Raw genomic sequence first — 15,439 nt, forward strand, 5'->3', positions numbered from 1 at the left:
AGACACGCACTAAGTGCACTTGCCGTGCGCTTTAGACCATGTGCTTAGATTGTTAAATAGGGCCCATAGTGTTAATGGTCATATTTAAATTACGGGAAACTATATAATTTATTTAGATTTAATGGGGTGTTTGCATTTTCCGCTCCCACTAGTGACACCAAACAGAATAACAAAAATATAGATTTTGAGAAAAAAAAAAATCCAGAGCTTTCAAAGAATAATAGTCTCTGGTACGTTCAGGGAATATTAGTTATAGTTCAGAATATCAACAGGGAAAGTGACAGACCGGGTGAGTTTACTGATAAATAAGCTTATAATCTAAACTTTTTATAGCAAAAATAAATATGATAAATATCACCACACAACAATCGTCCCCTTGGAATTATAAGGTTCTATCTGACATTTTTGTCAAAATTTAGTTATTCACATATTCTTATTCTGTGACCACTTCTTTACATTATGTGATGTTGTTTTTTAAGTTGTGTACATTTTGGAACTTTTTATTTAGAAAATAAAAAGGTTCTTTCTACACAGTCGAATGGAATGCAAAAACTTTAAAGCTCAATATCTCAAAACTGCTCAGAACGCAGATAGAACCTTATAATTCCAAGGGGACGAAATGTTGAAACAAAAAGGTTAAACATATATATATACCTTATTATATATATATATATACCTTATTATATATATATATATATATATATACCTTATTATATATATATATATATATATATATATATATATATATATATATATATATATATATATATATATATATAAACCTTAAACCTTATGGATAAAATCTACTCGCCCGTCCATGCAGCCATGGCTGGACAGAGCGGGGGGAGCAGCAAGTAAAACCCCCTGGGGTAACATAACAGATCCAGTAATCATGCACATAATTACAATCACAATTTACATGAGTGTTGTAAACAAGCCAAAATACATGAAAGATGATACAATGGAATGAACTATGACAGTCATGAACAGAATTGATTAGATTACAGATTCAGCTTGGTGGAGTTGAGGATGGAGGCAGGAGTTGCAGCGCGCAGATAACCCATAGAGAGATGCTGATGAATAGGGGTTTTAAAGGAACCGCTGTGATGAGTGTCACAACTGGATTTGTACATCTCAGAAACAGCTGATGCAAGCTTGACTGACGTGGCCTATACCTGAACTAACGGCATGCTCAGTTTTTGTCTTAAAAGTAAATTGAGGATAACAATGAAAGTGAAAGCCTTCCGTTCCCACATCTTTGATATTGTTTGAGACGGGAACTCCATGTATCCTTCATGTATCTTCTGAACACAGGATTATTCTCGACGTCACACTGCCGTTTCACACTAGAAGTGATCGAGTTTCACTCCGGTGGTGTTTACATATTACTGAGATCAGGAGGAATCGTCTCTATGATAATTAAGCTCTTTTAGGGAAGAAACATATTCTAATACATATCTTGAAGTGGAAGCTGAGTCGGGACACTATAGAGACTATAATTTTTTACATTATAGTTTATAGATGATTTTCTCTCATATTTCATTAGTTGTGTTTTGCTGTTGTACTGTCATTAGTTTTGTCATGTCAGTTGTTTTGAGGCTCTGGCTCCGTCACGATCTCAGACAAACACCTCTGACTCGCCATAGAAAGCAGAATGAAGCTCCTGAAGGAGAGATGAAGATCTCCAACTACAAGCTCATATGAGGAGATACTGAGTCTGAATCAACTTCATCAGACTATCTGAAGACTTCATGAACTCATTTAACATCATTATCTGTGAGTCACGTCATTCTCTCTGGCTTCAGCACAAAACTCATCTTTTATATCAGTAAATATCTCCTGTAACCATAGCGACAGTGACTAAAGTAAATCTCAAAGATGGAGACGCCAATAACACTGGAAAGTCACAATTTACATGATGTTTTAAAAAATATCCTGATAAAAATGTGCAACACACACAAGACATCTGAAGACAATCATGACTAAAAGTGAATTGCCTATAAGAACAGATGTGGCTGATACAGAAGATCATAAGTGTTGAAATATGGATTTTAAATGATCATTAAACAGATGTGAATATGAAGACTCACCTGATACAGTCAGTGTAAGAGCATCACTGAAGTCTGTGTGTGAGCCTGATCTCTCTCCTCTACAACTGTATTCACCACTGCGAGACACATAAGCTGTGAAACTGAACACTGCTGTTGATGGTGTTGTATATGGATAGTCATAGGATAGGAAAGTGTTTCCATCTCTAATCCAGCTGTATCTCCACTGAATGTCTTCTCCTCCCTGTATGTCACATGTGAGAGTGACTGTCTCTCCTCTGAACACACGCTGATCTGACTTCACCTTCACTACAGGTTTTCCTGTATTAATACACACATGAGTAAATATTGATTAAAACAGCATCACAGTCTCATGATCAATGTTATAATAATAATAAACTTTGTTTTTTATAGCGCCTTTAAAAGCTAAATTTTTACACATTTACAATAATATTACATTTACACAAAAATAAGAAAAGATCAAAGAGAAATACAACAATATAAAAGAAAAGCATTCATAAAAGAGAAGTACATTCAAATATACAATACAATATAATATAAAATGTTATCAAAAGAGTTCCATCAGAAAATGGTATAGAAAAAAAAAATAGTTAAAGTAATCAAATAAATCAAATAAAAGCTAGGCTAAAAAAGTATGTTTTGAGGAAAGCTTTAAAAACACTTATTCCGCTTGCCTAATCTCAGACGGCAGAGAGCCCCATAGTTTTGGAGCAAATGAAGAGAAAGCCCTATCGCCCATAGATCTTAAACGAGTTGGCGGGACAGTTAAAAGCCAGTGTAAGGATTACAAAATAGGAGTGATGTGATCCCTAGTCCTGGTCCTAGTCAGGATTCTGGCGGCAGAATTTTGAACAAACTAAATTAGAGCCATCCACATTTAAAGTTAAAGACCCAGCTTTACGTAGCTGGTGGGGTGAACCAATAAGTAACCTCAGTCTTGTCACTGTTTAGATTTTTCTCAGAAATACATGGAGACAGAAAGGCAACAGCCACATTATCATCAGGTTTTGAATGTATGTAAATCTGAGTATCATCTGTGTAAAATTGAAAGTTAAGACCAAGTGATCTTAAAAGTTGACCGAGTGGAAAAATGTAGATGCAAAAGAGTAAAGGACCCAAAATTGATCCTCGAGAAACGCAAGATTTCACCACACCAACCTCAGACCTGCATTCATCCATAGCAACAAACTGCTTTCGATCTGAAAGGTATGACTTAAACTAGTTTAGTGCAGAATCAGAAACACCAAAGACAGTTTCCAAGCGGTTGATTAAAAGAGTGATCTACTGTGTAAAAAGCGGCACTGAGATCAAGAAGGATCAAAATCCCAACAGCCAGAATCCAATCCAATTAACAAATCATTCAGTGTTGTGGAACTCATGGAAATCAGATTGAAAGGGCTCAAAAAGATTGTTTAAGATGAAAGTGCAATTGAGAAGCAACAATTCGCTCTAAAAGTTTAGCAAGGGAAGGAATTGGAAATGGGAATGAAGTTATTAAGCTTATCAAAGTCTGTGTTAGCTCTTTTAGGTGTTACAGCAACTAGTTTAAATGCTGCTAGCACAACACCAGAGCACAGGGAGTCATTTATAATCCTCAAAACAACAGGACATAAAGAAGCAAAACATGACTGAAACAGACAAGTCGGTAAAGGATCAGCAATGGAAGTGGCAGCTTTCATTTGTGAAACCTCATTGCTAAGAGAATGAACATATAGTGTAGAGAAATTTGAGAGAGAGATACCAGAAAAATCTGAAGTATTTAAAAGAGAAACAGATGGAGGAGTAGTGATAATGCATTACGAATACACTCAACCTTCAAGCTGAAGAAATCAAGGAACCTATTACAAATGTGAGTTGAAGCAGGGACATTTGAGAGACTGTATTATTTGAGAAGTTTGTTGATGGAATGAAACTATTGTCTAGGGTTTCTCTGATTGTTTACAATTAACTGTGAAAAATAATCAGACCTGGCCGATACAATCTCAGACTTATATTCTAGTAATTTGTCTTTCCAGGCCTGGTGATGAACAGTGAGACGCTCTAGTTTACCATGATAAGGTGTTTTCATCGCACGCAGGTCATCATTATACCAGAGAGCAGAACATACAAAGGAAACAGATCGTGATTTTAAAGGGATAGTTCACCCAAAAATGAAAATGCTGTCATCATTTACTCTTCCTCAAGTTGTTCCAAACCTGTATGACTTTCTTTCTTCTGCTGAACACGAAATAATATATCCTGAAGAAAGTCAGTAACCAAACGACTGATGGACCCCATTGTTTTAACAATTATTAGTTAACACTAAGTTGTCAACACTTCGGAAAAAAATAATAATTTGTCGTTATCCTTATTCTTATCTGCCATTACAACCTTATGCATCGCATTGCGGTGACGAGTGAGTCGAAGTGTGGTGAAGACGGCGACGCAGAATAATCTCATTCACAGCTGTTCGGAGACGAGTGAATCAGCGAGAATTGCTACCCGGTATATATTGTGAGTACAACCCCAGTAACTGATATTTGAAGATTGTCTGATGGATATTGTTGTGATCATTTTACATCTAATTCATAACTAGTAGTGACTAAGAAATAATTGCCAGTACACTAGCCATGGCTCTTGGTTTTTCTTTGTAGTGCTGTGATTTATTTGGGTTGTGGTGTGTAGTGTTTGGTGTGGGTATTTGTGTGCACAAGTGAGAGTGGTAATAGGCTATCATTAGTTTTGTGCTTTCATTGGACTGGAGATACTGGCAGTTTGTTTCTTATTTTCCCTCCAGTAAACTACTGCCTGGATCTGTGGAGACCTATGCGCTGTGGGACCAACCCAGGACATTCATTCGTTGATCATAAAGACATACTGGACTGTGCTAAGGACTGCACCTCTTTTTGATAATGTGTTTTAATATCTAGGATATCCTGGTTTTTGGTAATAAAATATTTTGTAATTCAGTCTACTGTTTGAGTGTCAATGGTGTCCAGCCCTCAGTGAGAATATTTGAATTGGGTTAAATTGAGTCCTGGGTTTCAGTAATCAACCTAGGTGACGTAGTCGGCTACTTTATTTATTTCTTTATTTGGGGTTTACTACCAACAGTATTGTTGGTTTCTGTCATAGGAGTATTTTAAAACCTTTTAGCATTCCGTCCCCTATCTCGCCACACACGTACAAACTCTCTTTCACATCTGTGTTCCCAACCCAGCACCGTTGGGTTACAGATTAACAACGATTTTCAACCCAATTCGGTTAAATCAACCCAGTGTTCTTACCCAACAGTCTCAACCCAGCGTTTGGGTTGAAAAAAATAACCCAGCATTTTTTAGAGTATAATTTTATGTTGCAAATATATTAATGGTGATTGAATACAGTATATAAAGAGCTGTATTTAATAAGATAGTAGTTCAGCCTGAACAGTGTCTCAATTATATATACTGTAACAGCAGAATGAGAAAGAGGACAATGATGTTGAACTCACCCTTCACAGAGAGAGAAACAGAGCTTTCTTCTGATAAAACTGATCTTCCATCTATGTGACCTTTACACCTGTACTGACCCTGATCAGACTCAGTAGCTCCACTGATAGTGAGAGTGTCTCCGTTTACAGTGTAACGCTCAGACGTCTGTAACTTTACACTGTCTTTATACCACTCATATCTCCAGTCACTGTGATCAGAGTTTATCACACACTTCAGATCGACTGTTTCTCCAGTGAATACACGACTGTCTGGTGTCACAGTCACTGTAGATGTGGGTAAATCTGAGAAGAAAGACAGAAACACAAAACTGGCTCAAACATCTCTTTCAGGGCAATGTAAAATAATTACATTTTGTAAATGTTTTAGAAAACTGTTGTAAGAAAAAAATTATGAGGACGCTGAAGATCTGAATGATCTGATCTGAATGAAGTTTTATTCCAGCAACAGTGACAAAGTGCATTAAAGCCCCTGCGTTCATCAGAGTCAGAATAAACCTGAATAATCCAGTGTTTCCCACATATAGACTTATTATTGGCGGTGCGCCACAGAATCAACACCGGCCGCCACATATTGCGTTTCTTTAAATCATTAATTTTTTTAACGCTATTTAAAATACGCAGCGTATTCGTTCAGCTGCATTTCCTTTCCCTGCTCTCCCTCCGTCTCTCTGTCACTCACACGTCTCTCTCTCACACACACACACACACACAACCCCTCCCCTCCGTGCGTCTGTCTCCATGAAAACGAGATCATCTGAGATCAAAAAAATATTTTATATTCTAAATACAATGTTGGCAGTGTGTTAATGTTGGAGTCCCGACCCGACCCTTGGCAAACAAGCGATTGCGCCTTCTTTAGTAAGTTAACTAACGTTAGTTGCAAGTTTTCTGTAAAATGCAGCTGGCTTGTCGAGGTCAAAACACTATTTAAGCTGTGAATCAAATAAACTTCTTATAAATAATGTTATATCATTTTTAGGGTGTTTTGTGAAGGTGTGAAGCATTTTTGATGCTTTTTGAAGTTTTATATTAATGTTAGCTATGCTTAAAGCTACAATCTGTATTTTTTCGCCACTAGGGGTCGCTAACCTCTTCAAAACATTAACAAAGGCGTAGATTGATGACGCAGTAAATGAGTGGAATCATGGCATAGAAACACAATCATAGAAACAAGGCCCTGCCATAAAGTTATTTCACTACAGTACTTCTGTTTCATTGTGACTTCAAAATATTGATGCGAGTCCTGAGAGTTATAAACTCTATAAAGTCACTTCAGTTATGAAATGCAGTTTTCACTCTCAAAATCACTGATAACACATTATCTGTCTTATAAAGATACACTATGTCGTTGTGCATCTGACAGAATAATGACTAAAGGTGAATTACTTCAGTCCTCTTGGCTGATTCAGAAGAAAAGGGTTGAACCACGAATACTGATTTTAAATGATCATTAAACAGATGTGAATATGAACACTCACCTGATACAGTCAGTGTAACACCAGCACTGATGTCTGATCTCGTTGCTTCACATCTGTATTTATCACCATCAGACACAGATATGATTTTGGTGTCTCCCTCAGTGATGTCTGGATTGATTAAACCTTCTCTAAACCATTTGTATCTCCACTGAATGTCTCCTCCTCTCTGTATGTCACATGTGAGAGTGACTCTCTCTCCTCTGAACACACGCTGATCTGGCTTCACCGTCACTACAGGTTTCACTGAGAAACGGAAGTAAACATTGAAAATGTGTGTTATGAGCTCAAAATGTCCTTATGTGAAATGTCCCCAGAGTGTGTATGTGAAGTTTTAGCTCAAAGTTTAGTAGTTTAATGACGGTTATAACGTATTTGTCATCTGCTTATATGTATCCACTATTAATAGCCTACAAGTCTGCTGTTTCGGACCAGGTCCGAATGATGATCAAACATATACTGATGAGTTTAATAAAGTTTATTGTACATCACACAAAAGATGAAGCGTCAGTTTTACTTCAGAAAATCACCGTAAGAGCTGAGTAAACACAGTAAGTTATAAGAAGTGCGCAAGTTGAGGGAGCATTTTCTTTAAAAACAAAATAATTCCACCTCGTCTTCAGCGGCTGCCTCAGATTTCGGGAGTAAATAGAGAGAGCTATGTGGATTAATACATCCAGCCACACAAAACCTACAACTCTTGGGAGACATTCTCATCTATGGCTGTGAACTCGATCAGGGCGGGGCTATGTTAGAACGGCAGTGTCTGTCAACACTCGTGGGCGGGGCCTGTGCTTTAGTGACGTCACTAAAACAGCATTCTGAAAACAGGTCGTTGGGAGACACTGCTGATGATTTATGGGGATTAATAAAAAAGGAGTGAGTGGATTTTTATCACTATTGGGTGGTTGTGTACACACACTGCCAACACACATTTATGTCCAAACAGCATGCAAAAGTGAATTTTGCATAATAGGGGACCTTTAAAGACCTAGTTTGTGTTTTTGACACACACACACACAAAAAAAAAACATACTGTACTAACATCTGTACGTGAAAAACATGAAGGAAAACCTTTGAATCATTGCATGTGTCCCGTTTCACACTAAAGTATCCCATTATGCTATTTTTAAGGTTCCTAATTTTGTTTTGGAGTCTCCTACAACAGGTTTACATGCATGTAAGGTCACAAATTATTTAAAACTTTAATGACAAAATGAACTTCCGGCAGACGGCCGTACGCATCGATTTACGCCAAAAGAGTAAAAATTGAACTTGAACTCAAAGCTTACGCTACTCCTACATCTACGTCATACATCGTCAAGTGTCACTCCTCTGCCGTAAGTCGACTTGCGTACGGCCGTCTGCCGGAAACTAGTTATTGTAGCGGATGGACAATCTCATGGTGACTTGTCAATTTTAAGATTCAAAGAAAAGCTTTTAGCCGTTAACCATTAAGTTTAAATCACAGCTTAGCGCCTAAAAGTCTGAATCAAATTGCCCTTTTTGACACTTTTGCTGCCGAATGAAGTTTGGCAGATCCAGCGCCAAGCGCCTTGCTTGCAGTTCAAAGAGATTGTTATCGATCCTCCAATCCTCGTTCCCCATTTGTTAATGTACATCACATTTTAGTAACTTTATGACGAAGTTATGTTATTTGGTTTGTTAGTTGAACTTTTAAGCTTATTTTACAGAAGAATGTATCTCTATGTTGTATCTTCCAGACACATCAAATTTGGTCTCAAATTAAACCTCTCGGTGTGCTTGGGCTAAATATATGTATTAGGTTATGATAAAATGTATTCTACTGGGTTTATATAATTTGGAATAGAACCAACAAGATCCTAACACTGCCATAAAACATGCTAATTAAGCTGTGAAGCTGAGACAAAGAAACTTTTTCCTGCTCGGAATGTCGCGTTCCAATTGGCCTAAACTCCACAGAAGGGGTGTATTTTGAAACCCTTTAAAAAGCGGACACACACAGTGTTATTTGCTTTTTGCTTTTTTCGTTGTTCTTTGTTTTTCTGTGTTTTTTAGTCTCGTCTCTTCGTTTTGTTTTTACTTTTACTTTGTTTTTGTATTAGTCGTACCTCCGACTTCTCGTTTTGTTTAGTCTCGTGTCACTCAGTTCCAACTACGAGTGAAACGAACTTTAAACTAAGTTTCTGGCAACTCTTACAAGTAGACCGTTTGAACTTCCCGCAAACTGCACGAGTTCCGGAAGAACCGAAAGAACATTTTCAGCGAAACGGACACACAGAGAACGGACCCGCACACGCGTGCACCTCTGTTCAGCCACTACGACCAATGCAAGTATTCTTTTACTAAGATCTAAATGCGTATTATCTGTCCTGCTTAAGGATTTTGATTCTTTGCTGGTTCTCAAGGTTCATTGTTTGTGATTTGTTTGCCACGCTGGTATCTGTTTTTCTGTCTTTCTTTATTTACTTTCATTTACTGTTCATATATGTATCTTGTGTTAGATGTAGTTGTAACGTTACGTTTATAGTTTCATTTATTAAAAACCCATTATACGCTTGATTGTCTCTGTTTGTTGCTCACGGAACGAAAGCCTCTTAAATGTGTACGATCTTAGCTACAAGCTTTATGTATTGTGATTAACCTACAAGTTAATAATCTTGTAAAACAAGAGAGATATTCCTCATGGCCAGAGGAATAACCTTTCTTGACAGTTTATAAGAAGAATCCTCCTTGAGTCGATAAGAAATCGCATGATTCGTTTGGCGGACAAACAAATTATTCGATGTAATATTAACTTTGAAGGAATTCACAAATTTGATATATAGCCCATATGTATATTCATAATTAATTGTAATTCGTTGTGGTTAATTATTTATATATAGAGATACAAATATAGGGGCTTTGTATTCCCCTTTTGGGCGATTTAAAGTGTGTAAGTGATAACCAGTATAATTAGTTATTGATTATTAATAATTAATAATTGATGATTAATAATCAATAATTGTACATTCCCCTCATTTGAGCTGGTGTCGTTACATTATTTTAGTCGACAAAGTATTAAATATGGACATTTTTCTTACACGAACGCTTCGCTTCAATTCAGAGGCCTTTATTAACCCGTCAGAGTCTGTGGAGCTCTTTAATGATGGATATGATGCACTTTTATGGACTTCAAAAAAATGGACTTGTCTGTCCATTCACTGCCATTATAAAGCTTAAGAGCCAGGACATTTATAATATAACTCTGATTGTATTCGTCTGATGGAAGAATGTCATACCTAGGATGGCTTAAAGGTGAACTAAGTAACTTTTTTATCTTAACCGAACATCTTCGGAGTCATTGGAATGGTTATATGACTGTTTTCGGGTTGAATGGTGGTCTTCTCGCACCCCTCGAGCGCCTGTGAGACGAAAAACCACCCTTGCAACTTTGGGCCGGCGGGCATCAGGAAGTATCGCGTGATATCAGGTCTCGCGATGTAACAAACTGCTTTACGGCACTGCACACATATACTATCTAAACATTTGCTAGCCTTCTGTGTATTATACATACCTCAGTGGACATGGCTCCGTGCGTTCGCCGGGTTCTTTGAAAACAAATGCACATGACCAGCGGGAGAAGATGGGACGAGCCAACGAGTTTTGACGACAGTGTTGTCAAATATCTATTCCGAAGCTGTAGGGGGAGCTCTATAGAGAAACCCGCGAGCAAAAAGCGAGAAAACAGTGAAGAAGTCGGCAAAGCTGCATAATGCGTAAAGAGAAGAGTAAGATTATGAGTTAATTTAAATGTTTGGGTGACCTATCCCTTTAACACTCCAGTTACTCTGCATGAACCAAGCAGTTGACTTGAATCAGGGGCAAATTGTACGTTTCTTAATGTTTTCTCATGAATCTGAAAGAACTATTTTGTGGAAAAAAATAGAAAAGAATCAAAAGTTCTGCTCGTCGAAGCAGTTCTGCTGCGTTCGATGTTTCGTAGCGAATTTATTCTCCTAATATTGTATCATAAAATCATATAATCCATTCTTTGTTGAAATATGCAGAAATTGAAATGACAAATATGAAGTGAAGGAATTCCCACCCAGTGCAAGGATATAGTCCACGTTTTCTTCATTGGAATTGAGCAACTTTTACACTTTTGAGGCGGGTTGCATATTTTCAAAACTTGTCTTTAATATATGTGGTTTCTAGCATTTGTAACTTTTACAACAATTGTAACTTTTAGTCTCCGTCGAGGGAGGTGGCGCGCTAACAAGGGCGCTAAACACCGCGGCCTCGACTGTCAGTCGCTAGCGCACCTCTTCAGATCAGGAGAGAGAGGTTTACACACACAGCTCTTACAGGAGCCCGTTATACCATTAATGACAAATTACATTCATTCTCATTTTTTATACAAATTACTGTATTATTTATATAGTATTTTTCTGTTGTCTTAAATAACATAGAAATGTATGTAAAATTACAAAAACAATGGTGATAATAATTTGTTAAATCAGGTGCAAAGGGTCAGCTGACACTAGAGAGGTGCAGGTATGACATCACTTATAGGCCAAAACACTGAAGCGAGCTGCATTTTAGCACAACTTTCATCATCCCGAAGTCAACGTTTTTTTTTAATGTTTTTTTGTTTTGTTAAATGGCTGAAATAAGGTCAAGACATTTTCACATTTTATTCTACGACCTAAAATACATCAATATTAACTGGTGATGATATAACATCATTAGGGGTGTGATGGTAAAACTGGCGGTTCGGTACTTACCTCGGTTTTGACATCACGGTTCGTTTAAGGGGGGAGAAAACTAAACATAATTATTATTTTTATTTTTTATTAAACAGTGGTTTACTAAACAAATTGTGTCTCTGTCTTTAAATGAATTCAGTTATAATTAAAAGTATCTTCAGGATAAAAAATATATATATCTCTGCTAATGCTGTAAACAATCGTGAGCCCTTACTACTATAATATTAAAGAGTAACAGCTGAGCCTAAATTCAGTTGCTTTATATATATATATATAATCAACACTCAAATAACACATTGTATTCAAACAAATAAGATGCACATAAGGCAGTTTTTTGCATTAACTTCTAAATCTAATTACTCCAATTCATTGTTGAAATAATCATTTACAGTGGCTAAGTGACAGATATTTTAAGCATAGCCTACATTAAATAATGAAGACATCACTAACAGGTTAAGTAAAATAAAATGAATGTATAATATAGTGCATATATTTAGTGAAAGATCATTTATCTGCTGACTAACAAGCTGTGGACACTGATGGACTAGCCTGAGGTAAATGTCTACATGGCATATTGTCTACAAGCTGTTTTACTTATGTCTTTCCTTCACTGAAACACTGATTGAGCGATTACATGAGATATATGTAAATACATATGTTTTTATTCATGTTTGGCCTGGGTTTTGTTGCATTTACACTGTTCTGACCACTAGGGGTCACTGTGGAGACAGGATTTGGATTTGCTTCAACTGTTTCAGTGTAATAAAATATTTCAAAATATCAAAGCACTGCGGGAAATTAAGCAGTTATATTCTAGAGCTATATAAGCAATGTGAAATTAATAACTTTCATAATAAAACAATATAATAGGACGAGATCAGTGAATCAGACCACTGCATGTCTACATGATCATCTGTTCAGATTTTCTCTTGCAATTTTTGCCATAACAAATGTGCTTTAGAAACTCAAAGTTAAAGCAGCCAGAATTATTATTTTTTTTTAAAGTCAAGAGCCCAACTAAAGCAAACACTGATCACCATAATGGTAACATCTATTATTTTAAATAAAACATCAACAACTAAACTTTTGTTAATTCAACAAGAACTTTTGTTTGAAAGAAATAGTCAAACTGGATTGTAATAAGTGAAGACGCTGAGATCTTGAGAGATCTGTTAGTGTTTAAAGTTCTGTTGGGATTAAAGTGTTTCTGTTGTGTGAGTTTTGTGGGTCACCATTGTGCTGAAGAGAGTCTGTGCTTCAGTCAGGAGAAGACCAACACACACTGATGATATGTGGAATTGCTTTATAGGCAGTAACTGTTGCAGTGATAAATACATTAGCTCATGTGCTATGCTATTGCTAGCTAACGGTTAACTGCAAGACCTTTACATATTACAGAGAATGTTTGATCACAATAATCCAGGATATATCTGTAAAACAATAGTGTTTTTCTATAAAATGTTTATTGAAATTGTCTTTAAAAGTTTTTGTATTTTATTCAGATTAGGGTCTTTTAGAGCTGGTGGCGCGTCTTGGACGGTGAGGGCGTCGAGGAGAGCTGAAGTCAGGTCAACTTTATGGAAATGAGCTATGATGCGGTTCTAGCAAAGAAGAATAAAAATGTCTCTTTAGTCAAAAAGGTTCCTGACCCCTGACCTAAAGTGTTTGAGTGTCAAATCAGACTTTGTTCATGGGCAGATAATGAAGATCATAGTCTGGTAATAATGCAAATTAGTTACTTTGTTGCATAGATAAGTTACAGAAGTGAGACTGGAAACACTGACGACTCGTTTCTGCAGTTCAGAATCTATTCCTTTAGGAGACAATAACTTTATTTATCTGCACTTTGATCTTTAAAAATTTGCAGACCTTTTACATTCATAAACAGCAACATCACTGCATGACAGGTAATATTGAAAAAGCATAATTGGGCTTTAAAGAAATGAGCAGAAAACAGATACTGAGCTTTATTCAGTAAGCAGTTCTGCATCTGAGAGAATAATGACTAAAGTGAACTGCTTCAGTTGTCTTAAGAACAGATGTGGCTGATACAGAAGAATATGAGAAAAGTGCTGAAACACAAATATGGATTTTAAATGAGCAACACAGTTGAATATGAACACTCACCTGATTCAGTCACTGTAACATCATCACTGATGTCTGATCTCATTGCTTCACAGCTGTACTGACCACCAGCAGACACAGATGTGATGTTGATGACTCTCTTTGTGCTGTGTTTGATGACTGAACCATCTTTAATCCAGCTGTATCTCCACTGAATGTCTTCTCTCTGTATCTCACATGTGAGAGTGACTGTTAAAAAAAACTGAGTGTTAAAAAAAGTATTGCAGTATCAAGATCACTGTCATGAACTCAAAAAAAAAAAAAATATTAGTTTGCTTGTGTTGATGATTACATTATAAATAAATAAATGTATTGTTAAAACTAAATAAAATATTTATATTTAGTCCACATGTATGATATGCTCTTTGAATTAATCAAGCATGTTCAAATTACAGCTTGTCCAACATTTACAATATTTACTGTACACAAGTTAAATACATTTTCAATAAGACTAGTCAAGTTGTCTTATGATACCATGAAATTAATATTCCTATTAATGTTATTTACACTCTTAGAAAGGATGTGTTAAAAATGACTCAACCCGTGTTAAATTCTTAATGCGTGAGCTTTGTTCATTTTAACTCCTTTATAGTGTTAATGAATTTAAACACAGTAAATGTGTCAGAAAGGTCATCAGAAAGATGTGTAAACATGTAACATTAACATATGTGCTGTCCTTGGCCACAAACATTGTGTTAAAAAACATTACAAAAGCCCTAAAAATATTAAAAAATCTAATTCAGATTTCAGAATCTCTTTCAGCATATAACAATAAAATAATTGAATTTTAAGCATTAAAAAAAAATAAAAAAAATATCCAACATAAGGCAAAATATTTAAAAATATGTTTTAAATATTTAAATGATTTAAACTTGAGTTTCTCAGGGGCAGGAGCTCAGATGTAAAAAAGGGGCATCTAGAACTATTTTAAATGTACAATAATCAGATTAATTGCAACACAAAGATAGACGTCAGATAAAAATAAACAGTAAATAAACCTTTAATCACAGCAGCTTATTGCTTAATGCATTTTCAAAATGCACATTGAATTTTGCTACATTCATTGCGTGACACTTAATGGAAATGCAATCGCAAGTGTCTTAACTGTGAGTGTAAATGCAATTAAGAAAAAATTACATTTAAATTACAATTTTGCCACAGTTTTTGCTTGAACATGTTAAACATATCTAATAATTTCTGTAATACATTTAAATTTTAATTTTGCAACTTATAAAGCGTTAAAAATGTATTCAATTTACATATTAAAACTAGTGTATGAAATGGCAAATGTAACTTATATAATTGAATTTTCATTTTCATTTTGCACCAAACATTGCATAAATGTATGGGGAAATAAAAATTTTAAATCAGAAATGCATTGCCATTTTACATATTGCATTGTCATTTTGCATATTACATTTCAAATAGAATATTGCTACACATAAACTTCCATACTTAGCGGCCTATCCTACCCCATAAGTCATTGCGCGCCGTTGACGACAGGCCGGCGGCCGAGACTAGAGATCGGTGGTGGACAGCAAATTCACATTTAAATGTAAGTAGCCTATT

The 15,439-nt window shown here is 36.0% G+C and overlaps 1 protein-coding gene across 1 annotated transcript in view; it reads right to left on the reverse strand.

Moving 5' to 3' along the window:
• The window catches only part of LOC311080143 (obscurin-like), a 395,902-nt gene that overhangs the window by 291,412 nt on the left and 89,051 nt on the right, over nt 1–15,439 (reverse strand). The window contains exons 9-10 of the mRNA XM_084109914.1: nt 5,542–5,823; nt 2,091–2,369 (exon numbers count right to left, since the gene is read on the reverse strand). Coding sequence (XP_083966040.1) covers nt 2,091–2,369; nt 5,542–5,823 — 561 coding nt within the window. The remainder of the gene's footprint in view (nt 1–2,090; nt 2,370–5,541; nt 5,824–15,439) is intronic.

This window comes from Abramis brama (genome assembly GCF_963993115.1).
Source record: "Abramis brama genome assembly, chromosome: 3".
Lineage (NCBI taxonomy): Eukaryota > Metazoa > Chordata > Actinopteri > Cypriniformes > Leuciscidae > Abramis > Abramis brama.